Here is a 20,692-nt window from a genome sequence, read left to right on the forward strand (position 1 = left end):
TCATGAATAAGGCAATAGGACAGTATCCGTTTCCCGGAATCGCCTCTTTAAATTCGTTTCAGGGCACACAAATTTCACCTGGATACATCCCTCCTCATCTGGTTCTGGGCCCAGTTCTGCAAGCCTCTTTTCTGTCAGCTGAAGCACAAGAAAACACTGTCAACTCTTGAGATTTAAATCGAACAATACTCTTTCTGATCCAAGTGCTAACTGTGGAGTGAGGACAATAGGTAAATTGAAAAGTTGGTTAATCACTTCTCTGAATATAATGCAATATCTGAATGACCCCAAAAAATTGTTTCTCAGTGACAAATCCATGTAGTTCTCCAACAAGGACTTCACCAAGCCAGTCAACTGGATCAAACAGGGGGCTAAATTTGGCCGAACTAGCTGTCGATACCTATCAAACGGTGTGAAGTACACCAGTTTTAAGTTCAAGTGTATGTGAAATTCTTAATAATTGATTCCTGATTTCCAGATTCCATCTTTACTGATTTCAGGCTTGCATTGGTCGCGTTCTCTTCTAACCTTCACATAAGCAAGCGGCCGATAGCATTTTCAACGTGTACACATTTGGAGGAGCGTTGGTTCAGATTCTGAGGAGTCACACTGGACCAGCCAATCATATCACGATATCTGTTACAATGTACCATGACCTGCCAATCAAACCATGATCAAACCGAGCGGCGGCAAAATTCTTTTGAAGTCTGACCCCGTTTTCTCTTTGATTGTTATTATTGTGCTTTTGAAGTCTCAGTCAGCGTCTTCTGATTGGTCGCAAACAATTCAGCGCAAAGATTGGACGGGCTCAGCGATTGGTCCTGTCAGAACGTAGTGAGGAGTAAGCAGACGAAGAATTATGTGAGGAGTTAGGCAGAATTATGTGAGGAGTTAGGCAGAATTATGTGAGGAGTTAGGCAGAATGTATGTGCGTATGCGCGTATGTATGTATGTATATACCATATTTAAATTTAAGCGCCCTTTTCAGATTAAATCCGTTCAAAGGCGCTTTTACAATATTTATTACAAAATTACAATCGAAAAAAGATGGGTCTTGAGCATCGTTTTAAATGATGCAAGGCTCTTTGCCTGCCGGACCTCAAAAGGGAGCCCATTCCACAAAACAGCTGTGGAGAATGAGAAGCAGCACTCCCCATATTTGCTCCGGGCCCTTGGAAGTACTAGTCTATTGTCATCAGCCGACCGAAGGTCTCTTCCTGGCCTATAGATATTGGCCAGGCTTGACAAGTAGCCAGGCGCTATTCCATGCACACATTTGAAAACGTGCAGAGGATTTTATAGTTCACCCTCTGCTCAACCGGCAACCAGTGGAGCTCACGTAGTACAGGGGAGATGTGGTCTCGACGCTTGGTGCGCGTGATGATGCGGGCCGCCACGTTCTGCACCCTCTGCAACTTGTTCATAAGGTCTTTTGAAATGCCATAGAGCAGTGAATTGCAGTAACCCAGCCTTGATGTGACTAGGCCGCACACTAGTGAACGGGTTGCAGAAGTGTTGAGATACTGACGGATCAGTCCAATATTCCCTAGTTGGGCGTAGGCCGACCTACAGACAGCATTCACCTGTGCTTCCATGTTCATTTTCTTGTCAAACATCACCCCCAAATTTCTTACGCATGCTACAGAGTCAATGATAGAGTCACCAACATTCACCGAAACGTGATCCAGGGTCTTGGAACGATGAGTGGATGCAAAGAGTGCCACCTCCGTCTTGTCGTCGTTCTTTTTCAGCATGTTCTCCTTCAACCAGGAACCATTGTCAGTAATGCATAAGTCAAGACAGTCAAGTGTAACTTCCTGTACTTGTGGGATCCCCGGATAAAAAGAGTCATAAAGCTGTGCATCGTCTGCATAAAAATGATGACCTGGGCCATGGTTTCTTGTTATGTTGCCGAGTGGTTTTGTGTACATGCAGTACATTTTTGGACCCAACACCGACCCCTGCGGAACACTACAATATTTTAAGAGAACGAGAAAGAGATCTTTGACGATCAATAACGACAGTCTGATACCTGTCATCAAGATATGATGCAATCCAGGCAAGAGCAGAGCCAGTGATGCCAAATAACTGTTCAAACCTTTTTTAGAAGGATCTTATGGTCAATGGTATCGAAGGCTGCAGAGAGGTCGATCATGACAAGCACTGTCACATCACCCCTGTCCAAACTACCAAGGATGTCGCTCTGAACCCTTAGTAGAGCGGTCTCTGTTGAGTGACCTCTTCGGTAGGCGGACTGCATTTCTTCATGCAGCGAGTTGGACAGGAGGTGATGTTCGAGGCGGGCATCAACGACCTTCACCACAACCTTCGACACTAAGGGTAGGTTTGACACAGGGCGGTAGTTTTTGAGAATGTCAGAGTCCAGACTTGGCTTCTTTAGTAGAGGCCGAATGAGCGCAGATTTAAAAGCGCGGGGAACACAGCTAGCTTTTAGTGATGCATTTATTATGGCAGTCAGTGTTGGAAGCAGTTCATCAATGCAGAGTTTAAGAAGCCATGTTGCAACTGAATCCAGTTCACAGGATTTCGAGGGGGATTTCATCACAATCCTTCTGACCTCCTCCTCTGTGGCTGGTGGCAAATTCATACAGCATTACTAACCTGACTTAGTTCTTCTCCTTGTCCTCCTTTCAGTGCGTGCAATCTGGAGGTTTAGGCGAGCAACCCTTCTTCAATTGGCCTGAAATTGAACATTTCATAGGGTCAAGAAACTGTGTGGAATAATAGAAATGAAACAACACTGGAAAATAATCGCTCGCATATTTCGACCAATTCAATTAGGTCTAATCGCCAACGTTCTTGTCTAATGCAGATATTGGAGGCAGAGAGACCCCCCCCCTCTCTACGGGCTGAATCTCTGCAGAGTACATTGCTTGCCTGAAGTTCCTTAGAAATAATTTTCTGATTTGTCACCATACTGAATATCAGACCAATCCCACTTTTAAAGGAACCTTCCTCATTAACAATGCCACAACGCTCCGACAACAATAGCTGGTACAGCATTTTGGGTATAGAGGGGTAATAGCTGATAATCATGGATTTGCATCTTACCTTTTCACCATCTACAATCATACTTTCCATATATTCCATATCTTGAATAACACGAATGTTTTCTGTTGCTGTTCTTGGATGGTGCTGCAAGGCAAGAAACACGTCTCATCAGAGAAATGTTAAACATTATTCAACTGTTAGTGTTCAGTTCACTCTGTCTGAGTAAACGAAACAATAACAGTCATCTTACAAATTGTCTCATCAAGATCACCTCAAGCACATCCTTTAAAGCTGACCTGCATGCTTTCTCAGTGACAAATTGGCCACAATAAAAACACCAACAGGTACTTCCTTGACCTTTGGCCCCTGGTGGCCAGAAGGTGAATCATATGAGGTCATTTTCCGTGTCTGAGTAGGGGTCACCAAGGAATGTGTATGTGTACCAAGTTTCACTTCAATTGCTTCAGCGGAAACGAAACATGCCACCCATGCCTAACGTTGACGGACGACATTATTTATAGTGTGTCATTGTAAAGGCTCACAGGTGGGCCAAAAATTGAGGTATTCTCAATTCCATAACTGTTCACCTATCACAACAGTGTCATCCATCTCAATGTCTGGGCCACCGGCAAAATCTCTCATCTCCGGCTGAAATAGAGATTTATGCCAAATCTATTTGCTACTGTGCAAAGTCTGCCAGGAAGAAAATGAATCATAGCATCCTGTCAGTGTCATAGAATGATCGGATAGAATTATTTAACTTGAACATGTTGAAGATACTGCATGCTTCAGAGATTATCATCAGGAATCAGGATATACACAATACATGTATCATACAATGATACATAGATACTGTGTCTGCGGGTTTTAGCCGGTTTCGGGTCGCCTGTACAAAAGACCTGTTTTACCTGTAATAGGCCTATGTAAAGTGACATACCGGGCACCGGCTAAAACCCACGGACACAGTATGTTGGTAATGTGACCTAAGGACATCCTAAAATCTATTTCAAAATGGTTTAAATTGAAATGGTCCATAGATCATGGGCTTACCTGTGGACCAACTAAATGTAGAGAACAAGACCAACAGACAGTGTTAATATTGACTCATATATTATTATTGCCTACCATAGCCATCTCAACTAGCAAAGGTGAGGTTCTCATACATGAAGTACATCAGCACATCCATTGTATGTAATACTATGCATCAGAAACAACCTGGTGAGTCATGGTCACTAGAACTGAGATTTACGCCTGTAACCAGGTTGGGTACTGACAGTGATACATAGTACTGGTGCTGAAGAAAAACCCCGCTGCACATGTGGTGCTACTTCAGATCATATTCAGTACACTTATACTCACCACTACTTCGCCTCCAGCTGGAGTGCTAGCAGCAAGGTCCATGGTTGAACTATTAGTATCAGTGAAGAGGGAGCTTGCTTGACGTCTAGATCTAGATGTCTGACCAGAAGTCGTAGCAGTGGGGATAGAGCTTTCCTGGCGACTAGATGCCCGAGTGGACACCTGAAATATGTTTAAAAGAAAGAATGATCAGCAAAAAGCATTGTTACAAGTACTGCTCAATGCTGATAGGCCAAGGAAATGTGGCACATGAGGGTATAGAAATTCCAGCAGTGCTACTGCATACAGTGAGTACTCATTTGACTTCAAAATCTTCACTCAGTTTTTCTAACCAGGTGTGCTCATCCCACTTACCTCAGAATCAGGTGCATCAACATCTCCACCAAGATCAGGAAGGAAATCGTCTACCGGTAATTCAGGCCCACTACGCCCATTGTCCTTAAAATACAAAAACAAAGTTATTGTTAAAATCAACAAATTATTGGAAATCAACAATGAAGTTCATGGTTTGAAGCCGCCAAAATCTGTGATCATCATTTTGCAAGGATTGTTGTAATCTTATAAGTACTGAACTCATAAAGCAGTATAGAATGGGTGAGGTGAAGTGTTGGAGTTGAGAAAGTGTAAGGTGTTGGTGCTACACCTACCTTCACCATGGTAACACCATCACTACACCAACACTTGACATTCCTGATATTCTTGCTGCAGTGTAGTCATGAACAACACTGCCCCACCATGGCCAAAGGAAGTACTAGTAACTGACATTTATTACTTTTCGAGAAAATGAGGAAAAACATAAACAGCCTGTGCTTTTGAATGTAATGACAAACCTCCCTGATAAGCCTGGTAAGCTTAGCTCAGTTTGACCTAGATTGACCTAGATTGTCAGTTACTTCTTTTGCCATGGTGGGGCAGAACAGCTTTCTGGCCTGATAATTGCATAACCATAGTTTAACTTACTTGTAATGGTGCTTCAATTCTGGTATCACTTCTTGATCTTCGACTTCGATGAAGTTGAAGTCGGATGCGAGGTCGTGATTGGGGACGAGGTCTTTCAGATGCAGCCTGCCTCTACAATGACGAAGAAATTGCTCAAAAGATGTTCAATCAGGAATTTGTTTCACCCCTAGCCTCATTCTATTGTACTCTTACAATGTTCAAATGTAGTGATGATAGTGGACATATTGTGATGTGAAATTTTAGGGAGAAAATGAAACGGTGACCTTGACTAGATCTTCAGACATTTTCAGAAGTGTTCACTTCAGGAAAAATGTGTAGTCCTAAAAAGAGTACAAATTCGGCTCAAATACAATTGTTTCCAAATTCTAGAGATTCCAGACTTGGCAATGCAGATATAACATATTTCCCAACAGTTCAAAAAATACAGTGTAGGTAATATGTCAAGGGATAGAAAACAAAAGTTCCAAAATGCAGGCGAATCTATCACTCCTCTGGTCCCAAAAAAGTCTTCTCCTCTCAAGTTAGTTACCAAATATTCAATCAAAATGCAGGGGAATCTATCACTCCTCTGGTCCCAAAAAAGTCTTCTCCTCTCAAGTTAGTTACCAAATATTCAATCAAAATGCAGGCGAATCTATCACTCCTCAAGTCCCAAAAAAGTCTTCTCCTCTCAAGTTAGTTACCAAATATTCAATCAAAATGCAGGGGAATCTATCACTCCTCTGGTCCCAAAAAAGTCTTCTCCTCTCAAGTTAGTTACCAAATATTCAATCAAATTCGAAGTGCAGGTGTAGTAAAATGACAAATGTGCCACCTTCAAAAAGAAGAGTAGTAGCCTACCTGATTATGACTAATATCAGGTTTTCACCTGCTTCCTCCTCCTGGACAGTTTCCTGAAGAATAATATCTCTGGTTACACTATGAAGACTTCAAGACCACTAGAGGCCCTAAATGACAATCAGCCAATCACCACGCAGAGATGTTGCGAATGTTCTCATTAGCCAACCACCACCTCAAGAAGAAAGAGATTTATGTATTGGAATCGTACTGACAGATCAATGACCTTTACAAACTAAGATTAAGTAACATTTTGGACAGCCAGTGTAGATATTTAGATAGGCTTAAAGAAACATTGTTTTTTTTGGGATAGTCTAGTCGGCACAACTATTCGTGAAATGCATAAGTTTAATGCATGCCTGAAAATACTTACGCTCTGACAGATGTAAGTTCATCCTTCTTGAATTTTGTGAGGAGAACAGCAAATCGATCGACAATGCCTCTTTCAGTTGCATCCTTTTTTTCTTGTCCCTCCCCAGTGAAATAAAAATTAAAGTTCTGAAGCACTTCTTTCCACTTTGACGGTTCAGAGAAAGGGTTGATGGCTACAATCTCTTTTAGAAGCGCTACATCCTTCACCATAGTGAACTTATAAATCTTCCTTTGTTGAGGAGCCGTAGACATTTTCTAAATAAAAAGAGATTCCTATAGTTTATTACTCCAAGGCCTAGGCTAGGCCTAAATCCCTAAGAAGCTAAGGCAGTAAGGGTCCCTCTATATATATACTCTGCCTATCCGTCCTGTAAAAAACCTGAAATCTTGGCTCTCAGAGTAGGGCGTACGAGCTAGATAATGACATATCATATTGTCAAATTTGATCAAAATTTCAAAACAAAAACTTCGGATTTTAATTTAAAACTTGATCGGTGAGAGGTTGTCCCTAACAGAGAGGTTGTCCTTAATAGAGAGGCTGTCCTTAATAGAGAGGCTTTCCTTAATAGAGAGGGTGTCCTTAATAGAGAGGGTGTCCTTAATAGAGAGGCTGTCCTTAATAGAGAGGCTGTCCTTAATTGAGAGGTTGTCCTTAATAGAGAGGTTGTCCTTAATAGAGAGGTTGTCCTTAATAGAGAGGTTGTCCTTAATAGAGAGGTTGTCCTTAATAGAGAGGTTGTCCTTAATAGAGAGGTGTCCGCTAAGGGAGGTTCCACTGTATTTGTAAATAAATATCATCCCTACCTCTGGTAACCGTCGATACATGAGCTCATTGGCAGACGGTCGGTATTCAGGCTCATGTTCTAACATGTCCTTTATCAGGTTTTTGAAATCTTCTGAATAGTTTCCTTTCACTGGGGCGAACTGGCCCTGGAAGGTGAATGAAAATAATTTAACTCCTTCAGTGCCAAGGATTTGAGCATTTTCATCACCGAAATCTCACAAAAATAATTGTGATACACTCATCGAAATTCTTCAAAACCTTCGTCGTTTCCCCTGGTTTCCATAAAACAGCAATGATAAGTTGGAGCATATTGGGATTATTTTCTAAAGAGTGGGAGTGGTAATTTTTGCCGATTTCCACTATTTTTTACCTAAAATGAGGGGTGGCAGACCCCATCTCACCCTCGCAGTTGAACAATCTATTCAATTAGGACACCCCAGAGCAGAGAAACCATATGAAACACATTTGAGTAGCTGGGGACATCTGGTGTTGTTGTGAGGAACTAAAATACCTGTACCTAGTTTCAGCAAATAGCATCCCGCGAAGTTACTATTTATATCTCACAAGGTCATTTGCATAAGATATTGATGACATTTTAGTCACGTGACAGTCGGACATCGACACTTATTTCTACGCATTTGAGCTTATTTCAAAGTCAATTATCTTTGACCCTGCATTGTTTTTAGCATGAATGATACAGAGGGCAGCAGCTGCCGTGACGTCATCTTCGTGGAATGCTATTTTCCTGAACCACCAGTAAACTTGAACAGTGAACCCCTTTAAATTTCTTACCTTCATAATTTTATTGACCAAGGCGGGCAGATTCGATCCCTCGAACGTCTTCTGTAAACAAGCCATTTCATACAGAATGCAGCCGAGTGCCCAGATGTCTGACTTATCATTGTACTCCTTGCCTTCGCACTGTAATAGAACAAAATGATAACAAAACTGCCTGATCCGAGTCACCAGGTCGCACGACATGATTTTCTCCGGCCTGAAAGCTCGAGACGGCAGGTCACGTGCTTTCAGGCCGCAGATGATCATCGAGTGCGATCTGGATGACAAGGATCAGCCACGAGTGAAGTTTTTTAAAATCATATACCACACAGCGCAAAAAATATCAAGAAAATGACAATTGTAAAGACAATTTTTTTCATTTTTCACCAAACATTTCTCTTGAAGACATGACTATCTTTTGAGTTGAATGGAGAGCTCTCCATCAGCACTTTCTGATGGTACCATTAGTTAACCTATCGACATCCCCATTCTTTGGAAAACTCTCAACGAGCACTTTCTAATGGTACCATTGTAAACCTACTGACATATTAACCATTCATAGGAAAGCTCTCAACGAGCCCTTTATGGTACCATTTGTAAACCTATTGACATGACCATTCTTTGGAAAGCTTTCAATGATCACTTTTTTGCAGTACCATTTGTAAACCTGTTGACATGACCATTGATTCGAAAGCTCTCAATGAGCACTTTCTGATGGTACCATTTGTAAACCTACTGACATGACCATTCTTTGGAAAGCTCTCAATGAGCACTTTCTTATGGTACCATTTGTAAACCTATTGACATGACCATTCATTGGAAAGCTCTCAATGAGCACTTTCTGATGGTACCATTTGTAAACCTATTGACATGACCATTCACTGGAAAGCTCTCAATGAGCCCTTTCTTATGGTACCAATGTAAATCTACTGACATGACCATTCATTGGAAAGCTCACAATGAGCACTTTCTATTTAGAGACTCACCATTTCAGGGCTGATATAATAAGGCGTTCCAAGCACTGTATTCGCTCCTTTATCAGTTGTTGACATTATCTTTGAGATTCCAAAGTCGCCGACTTTAACAACGCCCTCTTTTGTCAGGAAGATGTTGGCCGTTTTCATATCCCTGGAGAAATTATCAAAATCATTTTTTTAGTAGGAGAAGTTACTCAAGAAAATGCAGACCGACACTAACGAAATCAACAGCTTTCCTGAAAGGAAGGAAATAAAAGAGTGGAAATATCAAAGTCTGTCCAATTTGTCCGATTATCAAAAAATGTCCGTGGTCAACTACCAGTTTACTTTTCACCATTTACTTGCCCGACCGTCCGGAATATCATATCAAAATTTCAGATTCACAACCCCATGCAGTATTTGATGCGTCGCGGTCAAACATTGACAATTTTACTGCTAAAAGGCTTAAAGTGATACTATGATGTGATTTACAACTTTGCGGAAATACGTCCGTTTTTAATTGTTGATCACAAATGCAAAGCTCAAATTTTCCATTTTTGATTAGATTTATTATAAAATCGCTGTTTTAATCGCGTCAGACTGGCCAACTGCCGAAGACGTTTCGAAAAACCCGCACTAAGTCACGTTACCTCATGACGTCACAACATGAACAAGTCAGACCGTCGAATATTTTTCTATTTGCTCTAGGAAGAAGCTTTATCCGCAGTAGTTCGCGTACGCTCTGGAAAATCTACGTCTATCAATCCCTTAGGCCTAAAAGCATCTAATACAAACTGTGTGGGCTTTGGCCATGCATGCACCTGCAGCAGAGACGCAAGAGCAAAAGGGCCTGGGTTTAATCCTGGGGAGAGCCCAGGATTGTATTTCAGGATGAACCGGCATGGCTTTCGAGGAACGTAAATTCCTGGTTCTTCACAGTCCATCGAATGAGATGTTAAACCAAGGTTCCTTGTATCTGATGTCTATGCCAGGGCAGGTTAAATACCCCACCAAGTGAGAAACATGAGTAGCTTGCGTGGACTCTACCTCTGGCCGAAGTCGATTCACTAGGCCAATAACTCATTTGGTGCATAACCATAGTGGCACGCATAAACGCTCATCCTGCCTCGGAGGAGGAATACTCCCTGGAGAAAATCACCTCCAAGGGCAGAGTGAATGCTGAAGAGGAAGAAGAAGGGACAACACTCGACCGCCGATAGGGAGATTGGTGTTTTTCTGGTGTATTACGCTGGCAAAAATGCCCAGTTAGGTGGCACTGTCTTAACCTTGTTGGTCCGACACATTCAAAACAGTCAGGGAGGACACTAAATGTGGCCCTCCACGGCAAAATGGGTCGCATGTCTCACAGAAGATGAGCCTAAAATGACACATAAGAGTCGCGTCCACTACATAAAACGCCAGTGTTGGTCCGGAGTTTTTGCGCTTACACCTGTTAATTTTCCCCTGGAAAACGCCAGTGCTAGAAAACGCCGGTGTTTTCTTGTCACGGCGATGGATTCAGGGCTAAATGGGGACTAATTTAAGCACGGCGTTTTATGTAGTGTAATCACAAAAACGCCGGCGTTAGTAAGTTTCTACACTCGGCGACAGGCGGCGTGGTTACCACTGCGCATTTTGTGTCGGTCAATTGCGACTCCAACAATAACAAAAAATCGGAGAGTTCTACAGGAATTTCATATACACCACGCCATCTGTCGCCGTGTTCGGTATCTGTTTCCATGTAGTGGAAGTCCTCACCGTGTCTTCTCCGGGCATTGTCTGGTTCGGAGTATCCCCGGGTTTAAAAACGCCGGGGTTTTCCATGTAGTGGACGTACTACTATTATAGAAGAAATCGACTTCACATAAGGCAGACAATAGTGAAATGAACAACCAGTCCGTCTCAACCTGTCAAGCTCGAAGCGACATGCGACTCATTTTGCTGTGGTGGGCCACAAATACTAAAATAGATCACAGATACACTGGCAAAATTTGGCGAGTAAAATTTATATAAATTTTATATAAAATTCGACTTCTCTAAATTTGATATATAGAAAACTTTGCAGAGACTACCTGTGTAGTATGTTATGTTCGTGAATGTGACGAATGGCGGCCACCATCTGTTGGAAGATTTCTAGTATTTCCTTTTTGTCCAGTGGAGCGTCCCTATGAGAGAGGTATTGAGCTAGCGTCCTGGAAAAAGGAATCGAGGAAAATAAAAAATTGCAAGTTTTTACATGAGCATAGCGCTTTATAATGCAGAACGGCCTCAAAGCACTTTATATTATCTGGTTTCAGTCGCTCAAAGCGCTTCACATTATTACCCCTAGCTATTGGCCTGAACATTCGTGTTTCAAGCTCGACTCTCTGGGAGTATCACAGGTCCGAGCTGCAGCTATACAGCACTCTAGACTAACATTCAGTTTGTCATCACTGTAAGCTAGGTACCCATCTAATCCTGGGTGAAGAGAAGCAAGTGTGGTAAAGTGCCTTGCTCAAGGACACAAAGGCGAAAGATAATCTTCAGAAAAAAATAAGTTCAGGGTTTTCATGACAAGTCAATCTGTAAACAATTTTGGAACGAGATGCGAGTTGACTTTGTCGATGATTAAAGGCCTACGCGGTTCGTAAAAGAATTTGAATTTGTAATTGAATTTGAAAACTTTAATTGCGTAAATACAAACTGAATATAAATTTCAACACTGCCGTTGTGTAGACTGATGTACAAATACAGTGGAACCTCCCTTAGCGGACACCTCTCTATTAAGGACAACCTCTCGATTAAGGACAACCTCTCTATTAAGGACAACCTCTCTATTAAGGACAGCCTCTCTATTAAGGACAATCTCTCTATTAAGGACAACCTCTCTATTAAGGACAACCTCTCTATTAAGGACAACCTCTCTATTAAGGACAACCTCTCTATTAAGGACAACCTCTCTATTAAGGACAACCTCTCTAGTAAGGACACTAGTTCTGGTTCCAAATTGGTTGTTTCCATTCGATTTGACCTCTCTAATCAGGACACCTCTCTATTAAGGATAACATTTGTCAGTCCCAATGATGTCCTTTAAAATTGAGAGGTTCTACTGTGCTACTCTAAAGTGAAAAGTGACTGGGCAGCCGACAGCTTGGTAATATTGCCATTGCCATAGTACAGCACTTGTTAGTCCCATGGGTGTCCTTAATAGAGAGGTTCTACAGTAACTTACCCTCCATTTGCATACTCCATTTCAATCATCAGGACGCCGTCTTCTATTAAGGACAACCTCTCTATTAAGGACAACCCCTTATTAAGGACAACCTCTCTATTAAGGACACTAGTTCTGGTTCCAAATTGGTTGTTTCGATTTAATTTGACCTCTCTAATCGGGACACCTCTCTATTAAGGATAACATTTGTCAGTCCCAATGGTGTCCTTTAAAATTGAGAGGTTCTACTGTGCTACTCTAAAGTGAAAAGTGACTGGGCAGCCGACAGCTTGGTAATATTGCCATTGCCATAGTACAGCACTTGTTAGTCCCATGGGTGTCCTTAATAGAGTGGTTCTACTGTAACTTACCCCCCATTTGCATACTCCATTTCAATTATCAGGACGCCGTCTTCTATTAAGGACAACCTCTCTACCAAGGACTCTAGTTTTGGTCCCAAATTGGTTGTTTCCATTTAATTTGACCTCTCTAATCAGGACACCTCTTTATTAAGGACAGCACTTGTTAGTCCCATGGGTGTCCTGAATAGAGTGGTTCTACTGTAACTTACCCTCCATTTGCATACTCCATTTCAATCATCAGGACGCTGTCTTCTTCAAAACTATCGTAATAACTGATGATGTTCGGGTGGTCTAAGACGGCGAGAACTTTCACCTGAAAAGACGAGATCGTGTCAAAAATCAGACGACTTGCCTGAAGTATCTGAAAATACATGTAAGTACAGTAGAACCTCCCTTAGCGGACACCTCTCTATAAAGGACACCCTCTCTATTATATCAGAAATTGCACACCTTGCCTAAAGTACAGTAGAACCTCTCTATTGAGGACACCCTCTCTATTATATCAAAAATTGCACACCTTGCCTAAAGTACAGTAGAACCTCGCTATTGAGGACACCCTCGGGACTGACAAGTGCTGTCCTTATTAGAGAGTTGTCCTGATTAGAGAGGTCAAATTGAATGCTAGGTCAAATTGAATGCTCACAACCAATTCTCGACCAAAAGTAGTGTCCTATATAGAGAGGTTGTCCTTAATAGAGAGGTGTCTGCTTAGGGAGGTTCCACTGTATGCGAAAATAAGTAACAAAATTGTTAAAATGAAATAAGCGCAAATTTGACATTTTTCAATATTTGGCTGAAAATTGGGTCTTTTTCACACTTTGTCCAATTCTCACAAAGTAAGTAAAATATTGAGTTGAGAGTCCAGCGTCAACTAGGACTCTATCAGATCTATCATAAACAATATTGGGCAATGTTTTCATTTAAGTAGGAGGAAACCTACGCTATTGAAGAGAGTCACCCTCTCTGTTTCTGAGTGTACCCGTACGGAATGGGAATCAAACCTGGGACGTCAGAGGTGACAGGCGCTGTTTATTCCACTGCGCCACTCTGACGGCCGCAGCAAAGTGAGTAGTTTTAGATATTTTTGACTTAAATGTGTACGCCGTTCGTAATTACTGGTGGTCTAAGAAAATAGAAATGCAGTGATACACAATGCCGGAGTGCCGTTATTATGCATGCAAATTTGTTGAAACTTGGTATTTATAGTATTTGTATATCAGTCTACGCAATGGCAATGCAGAAATTTTCAATAAGCCCACATTGACGCAACTGGAAATTTTCAAATTCATATTCAAATTTCACTTTTTTTACAAACCTACGTAGGCCTTTAATAATAATATTTGTTGTTCAACATGTTCAATTGCTGAATTTTCCGCATTAAATCTCCAGCGCCATTTTTTTCATGAAATAGACAGAAGACAATGCCTGGGACATCGCTGTACATTTTTTTACGACCCTCACCTCGTTAAGAGCTAGTTGTCTCTCTGCTGCATTCAAGTCATGCATGTTGACTTCTTTGAGTATGACCAGGGAGTCATCGTCACGTTTCCGGTAGAGGACGGCCGCGCCATATGCCCCTAGAAGAAATTGACAATTAATAATAACTAAACGTATTTATAGTGCCAAAATCTACCTGAAGTGATCAATGACACGTTACAATTACTTACTTACTTACTTTTTTGTACAATAAGTTAATAGAATAAGTCTAATGCCTGTAGCGATGAAAGAGGAAGGTTTTAAAGGGAAGCTATGGGAATGATTCCCCATTCGACCAACAGTTACATGAAAGAGGAAGGTTTTAAAGGGAAGCTATGGGAATGATTCCCTATTCGACCAACAGTTACATGAAAGAGGAAGGTTTTAAAGGGAAGCTATGGGAATGATTCCCCATTCGACCAACAGTTACATGAAAGAGGAAGGTTTTAAAGGGAAGCTATGGGAATGATTCCCCATTCGACCAACAGTCACATGAAAGAGGAAGGTTTTAAAGGGAAGCTATGGGAATGATTCCCCATTCGACCAACAGTTACATGAAAGAGGAAGGTTTTAAAGGGAAGCTATGGGAATGATTCCCCATTCGACCAACAGTTACATGAAAGAGGAAGGTTTTAAAGGGAAGCTATGGGAATGATTCCCCATTCGACCAACAGTTACATGAAAGAGGAAGGTTTTAAAGGGAAGCTATGGGAATGATCCCCATTCGACCAACAGTTACATGAAAGAGGAAGGTTTTAAAGGGAAGCTATGGGAATGATTCCCCATTCGACCAACAGTTACATGAAAGAGGAAGGTTTTAAAGGGAAGCTATGGGAATGATTCCCCATTCGACCAACAGTTACATGAAAGAGGAAGGTTTTAAAGGGAAGCTATGGGAATGATCCCCATTCGACCAACAGTTACATGAAAGAGGAAGGTTTTAAAGGGAAGCTATGGGAATGATTCCCCATTCGACCAACAGCTACAACCTTAACATCTACGTAAACTGCGTATTCTTAAAAACAACTGTGGCTCTTGGTTTTATAAATAAACAAACATTAATGAGTGAAATGGATGATTTTAATTGCTTATTTTTGAATCAAGTATGCCGCCATCTTGGTGGATTTTAATCTGGTCTCTCCTCCATACGGAGAGTCAATGACGTCATTGATGCAGCCATTGTGACAATCAGCTGTTCGAACAATGGCGAATGCTTGGAATGACAGATGACAGTTCTTCGATTTCTTCGGGTTCTTCGTCGACGTCTGGTGATGAATCCTTCGATTACAACCGTGCATCAGCAGAAGAACGAGCAGGTCTAGTTCCCTATGCGTTTGAGCCAAGGTACCGGGGTAGAAAAAGGTCTGGAAACTTAGTGGAAACGAGTAGTACTCGCCTTGATAAAAAAACCCCACTGCATCCATGACGTCATTCGCCCGGGAGATTTGAACAAACATGGCAACCCCCGCAAACTGCTTATTAAATGCAATTTTCTGCACTATCTAGGAATATTCATCATATCCTTGGTGTAGAGTATTTGTTTGTCATGTAACTTGGTATGTATTTGTTAAAAAAATATTATTTTGCTGCATCAATTTATTCCCATAGCTTCCCTTTAAGGCTGTTCTTGAAGACCGCGATGCTGCCATTTTCCCGTATAGGACGCGGGAGGCCATTCCAAAGTTTTGGAGCAGCACAAGAAAAAAGCCTGGCTCCAAAATTAACTGACCTGCTTCTTGGTCACGACAGCAGTAGGCCACTTGCAGAACGAAGTTGCCGCCTTGGCTGATAAAAAAAAATATCAATGAAGGAGCTAAGATAATCGGGGCCAGAGTTGTTGAGACACTCGAAAACAAGCAAAAGCACCTTAACCCTTTAACTGTATGGAGATCGCACTGATGACAACCTAGGTCGCTATGTGGCAGAATGTATGGTGATCACACTGATGACGACCTAGGTCGCAATGTGGCAGAATGTATGGTGATCGCACTGATGATGACCTAGGTCACAATGTGGTTGAAAGTATGGTAAGTCAAGTAATGGGTAATTGAAAGTCATGGCTTCCAAAACTCAAAGATGCTTGATTGAACTCGGGGAGCTAGAATCTTCACAAATACACACCCAACAAATGATATTGCAACTCTGTGACCAATTGATATACTTTCAGTTTTGAAGTATCCAGTTGTGCAGTGAGTGACCGGCGTATTAAGAGCCTGATTTACCCACCTTTCCCAACGGTTCTGATCTTCTCAAAGCCGGCCATCGACTGCTGGTAATGTCCACTCCATCCACGGAGACACTCAAGACGGAAGTAGAGCTCCCCAACCGTACTGGAAAAAAGTCCATAAGATTTAGTAGATTTGAGTAGAGTTACACCAAGCAGGTTGTCCGTAAAAGAGAGGTGTCCACTAAGGGAGGCTCTACTGCAGTAGAACCTCTCTATTAAGGACACCCTCAGGACTGACAAGTGCTGATCTTAATAGAGAGGTGTCCTGGTTAGAGAGGTCAAATTGAATGGCACCAACCAATGCGGGACCAAAACTAGTGTCCTTAATAGAGAGGTTGTCCTTAATAGAGAGGTGTCCACTAAGGGAGGTTCTACTATATGCTTAAATTCACCATTCATGTTCTCACCTTTTTGAGGACGGGTCTTTGACCAGCTCTGCTCCGACAATGTCTCGAGACAAACCAACCGACACCTGAGGAAGAAAAGTCGACAATGAAGACCTGAAAAACCCGACATTTTTTTCAGACATTACGTTATTCAGCCCCTGACCTCGCAGTTAATAATAGAATTCAGGGGTCATACTAAACAGCGTCCACCAGGTTTAAAAGCATATGTGACCCGTTCCAGCAAAACCAGTCGCATGTCGCTCTGAGCTTGGCAGGTTGAAACAGACTGTTTGTTCATTTCACGATTGTCTGCCTTTTGTGAAATCTGACGCCATCAATTTCTTCTATTATCTCCTGGTGTCATCTAGGCTCATCTTATGTGCGACATGCGACTAGTTTTGCTAGAACAGGTCACATATTTAAAGCCATCAAGATAAAATCTAATATTCATAAATGAAATAAGCAGGACATTTTCTGATCGTTTCATGACATTTGTGTGCTAGATAAGCAAGTTGTTGTCTAAAATGTACCAGCGTTCACTGGTCACCCAGTCGGTGGCATTGTTGGATTTGACTTGGAGGAAATGATAGGGCTTCCCTATACTACAGGGGCTTTGTGATTTTAGACAACATCTCCCTTATTCTACACCCAAATGTCATGAAATTGTCAGGAAATGTGTTCTATGGTGTACTTATTCCATTTATGGCTTCTAAATTTTATTTTGATGATTTGATACCTGACTTTAAACCTGGTGGACGCTGTTTAGGATGACCGGAATTCAGGCCTAGCCCAATACATGGTCTATTGTCTTTAAACAAAGTCCGTTTGGACCTTGGCCTAAATTCCCATTGTTCTATTGACTTATCAAAGGGTTTAAAGGACAAATCATGATCACATAGACCCCAAGAAACAGCTTTCATGGAGGTTGATACGCTTAAACACGAAAATGCAAATAAAGGTATATGGGGACCCTCACCCCCTTATTTGGGGGTAGGGGATGTTCATTGCCCCGTTTACAGTAGTGAACTTCCGGTAATTGAAACACAGTGGAACATCTCTAAGCGGACACCTCTGTAATTAGGACACCCTCTCTAAGACACTGATTTTGGTCCCAAATTGGTCATTTTCACCTCTGTTATCAGGTCACTTCTCTATACTTCCTGAGTCATCTTCGTCCCTAGTGCTGGGACATAAGGCCTTCACCTCTCTATAAAGCACATCGACTCTCAGCCCCAAGGGTGTCCTTAACCTCCTGAATCCCGGTACCGACCAGTCGGTCATTTTGAAATACATTTTTTTTCCAACGACCGACAGGTCGGTCTCAGTGATATTTTATTCCCTTGAGCTGAGACGCTAGTTTATTGCTTGTTTTAGCGTGTATGATGTAGAGTAGGGTCAGTTAGAGCATGCCTGGGTAGATGGCGCCTCGGTACTAGACTTTGGCGGTTGTATGCGGGTGCTATACATCGTGAAAGTCAGACACAATTTCGCAACCACGTGACCACCCTGGGATCCCGGGATTTTCAAGTTCTGGGATTCAAGAGGTTAATAGAGCGGTTCTAAAGTACCTGCATGGTTACTTACCCCCAGAAGAGCCTCCAGCTCCTTGACGATGCCCTGTCCGCCATCTTGTCCCTGAGCGGCGTTACATGCCAAGAAGTCGAGGCGGAGGTTCGCTGCCTCCTTGTTGCCATGGAGACTGAAGAGTTTGGAGAAGAAGCCACGAATACCTGCGTGGTCAAGGACGGTATCTTTATTGAGCGGCTGTAAATTTAGAGATTCAAAATTGAACATGGAAGACGGAAGTGTAGAACCTTTTTTAGCCACATCATTTTCAATGTTGTCAGGCCAAGCTGGCTACCCAGTGGACTGGTTATCACTGGCGATGGTAGCCACTGAACCAGTTCATTGTTAAGGTCAGGTCAGTGCAGGGTTGTTGCTGAACCTTTTTTTAGCGGCATCATTTTCAATGTTGTCAGACCAAGCTGGCTACCCAGTGGACTGGTTATCACTGGCAATGGTAGCCACTGAACCAGTTCATTGTTAAGGTCAGGTCAGTGCAGGGTCGTTGCTGAACCTTTTTTAGCCACATCATTTTCAATGTTGTCAGACCAAGCCGGCCACCCAGTGGACTGGTTATCACTGGCGGTGGTAGCCACTGAACCAGTTCAATGTTAAGGTCAGGTCAGTGCAGGGTTGTTGCTGAACCTTTTTTAGCCACATCATTTTCAATGTTGTCAGACCAAGCTGGCTACCGAGTCGACTGGTTATCACTGGCGATGGTAGCCACTGAACCAGTTCACCGTTAAGGTCAGGTCAGTGCAGGGTTGTTGCTGAACCTTTTTTAGCTGCATCATTTTCAATGTTGTCAGACCAAGCTGGCTACCCAGTGGACTAGTTATCACTGGCGGTGGTAGCCACTGAACCAGTTCACCGTTAAGGTCAGGTCAGTGCAGGGTTGTTGCTGAACCTTTTTTAGCTGAATCATTTTCAATGTTGTCAGACCAAGCTGGCTACCCAGTGGACTGGTTATCACTGGCGGTGGTAGCCACTGAACCAGTTCACCGTTAAGGTCAGGTCAGTGCAGGGTTGTTGCTGAACCTTTTTTAGCTGCATCATTTTCAATGTTGTCAGACCAAGCTGGCTACCCAGTGGACTGGTTATCACTGGCGATGGTAGCCACTGAACCAGTTCACCGTTAAGGTCAGGTCAGTGCAGGGTCATTGCTGAACCTTTTTTAGCCACATCATTCGAAATATTGCCCAAAATAAACGTGCTACCTTTTGGAATTGACAATATGCATTAGTTAGTTAAAATGAAAAATTAATGATATCATATTGTAGGTATGATTGTTAGCTTCAAAATAAATATCACTTGTAGTACTTCATTTTCAACTTTTTTTAGCCCGGCTATTTATCATAGTAAGTAGCCCCGAATGACCTACCTTTTCCTCTTTCCCACACAACTGTATCACGCCCACCGGGCTATTTATGCTATTTATCATAGTAAGTAGCCCCGAATGACCTACCTTTTCCTCTTTCCCACACAACTGTATCACGCCCACCGGGCTATTTATGCTATTTATCATAGTAAGTAGCCCCGAATGACCTACCTTTTCCTCTTTCCCACACAACTGTATCACGCCCACCGGGCTATTTATGCTATTTATCATAGTAAGTAGCCCCGAATAACCTACCTTTTCCTCTTTCCCACACAACTGTATCACGCCCACCGGGCTATTTATGCTATTTATCATAGTAAGTAGCCCCGAATGACCTACCTTTTCCTCTTTCCCACACAACTGTATCACGCCCACCGGGCTATTTATGCTATTTATCATAGTAAGTAGCCCCGAATAACCAACCTTTTCCTCTTTCCCACACAACTGTTTCACGCCCACCGGGCTATTTATGCTATTTATCATAGTAAGTAGCCCCGAATGACCTACCTTTTCCTCTTTCCCACACAACTTTATCACGCCCACCGGGCTATTTATGCTATTTATCATAGTAAGTAGCTCCGAATGACCTACCTTTTCCTCTTTCCCACACAACTGTATCATGCCCACCGGGCTATTTATGCTATTTATCATAGTAAGTAGCTCCAAATGACCTACCTTTTCCTCTTTCCCACACAACTGTATCACGTCCACCGGGTTATTTATGCTATTTATCATAGTAAGTAGCCCCGAATAACCTACCTTTTCCTCTTTCCCACACAACTGTATCCCGCCCACCGGGTTATTTATGCTATTTATCATAGTAAGTAGCTCCGAATAACCTACCTTTTCCTCTTTCCCACACAACTGTACGACGCCCACCGGGCTATTTATGCTATTTATCATAGTAAGTAGCCCCGAATAACCTACCTTTTCCTCTTTCCCACACAACTGTATCACGCCCAACGGGCTATTTATGCTATTTATCATAGTAAGTAGCTTCGAATGACCTACCTTTTCCTCTTTCCCACACAACTTTATCACGCCCACCGGGCT

The 20,692-nt window shown here is 42.3% G+C and overlaps 1 protein-coding gene across 1 annotated transcript in view; it reads right to left on the bottom strand.

Moving 5' to 3' along the window:
• The window catches only part of LOC135499192 (uncharacterized), a 25,644-nt gene continuing 4,952 nt past the window's right edge, over nucleotides 1-20,692 (bottom strand). The window contains exons 4-17 of the mRNA XM_064789856.1: nucleotides 18,283-18,462; nucleotides 16,720-16,784; nucleotides 16,312-16,415; nucleotides 14,071-14,186; nucleotides 12,819-12,922; nucleotides 11,130-11,249; nucleotides 9,088-9,229; nucleotides 8,117-8,245; nucleotides 7,345-7,470; nucleotides 5,332-5,442; nucleotides 4,726-4,809; nucleotides 4,372-4,533; nucleotides 3,073-3,156; nucleotides 1-138 (exon numbers count right to left, since the gene is read on the bottom strand). Of these exons, the coding sequence (XP_064645926.1) occupies nucleotides 1-138; nucleotides 3,073-3,156; nucleotides 4,372-4,533; nucleotides 4,726-4,809; nucleotides 5,332-5,442; nucleotides 7,345-7,470; nucleotides 8,117-8,245; nucleotides 9,088-9,229; nucleotides 11,130-11,249; nucleotides 12,819-12,922; nucleotides 14,071-14,186; nucleotides 16,312-16,415; nucleotides 16,720-16,784; nucleotides 18,283-18,462 (1,665 nt within the window). The remainder of the gene's footprint in view (nucleotides 139-3,072; nucleotides 3,157-4,371; nucleotides 4,534-4,725; nucleotides 4,810-5,331; nucleotides 5,443-7,344; nucleotides 7,471-8,116; nucleotides 8,246-9,087; nucleotides 9,230-11,129; nucleotides 11,250-12,818; nucleotides 12,923-14,070; nucleotides 14,187-16,311; nucleotides 16,416-16,719; nucleotides 16,785-18,282; nucleotides 18,463-20,692) is intronic.

Source organism: Lineus longissimus, chromosome 14 (assembly GCF_910592395.1).
Source record: "Lineus longissimus chromosome 14, tnLinLong1.2, whole genome shotgun sequence".
Taxonomy (NCBI): domain Eukaryota; kingdom Metazoa; phylum Nemertea; class Pilidiophora; order Heteronemertea; family Lineidae; genus Lineus; species Lineus longissimus.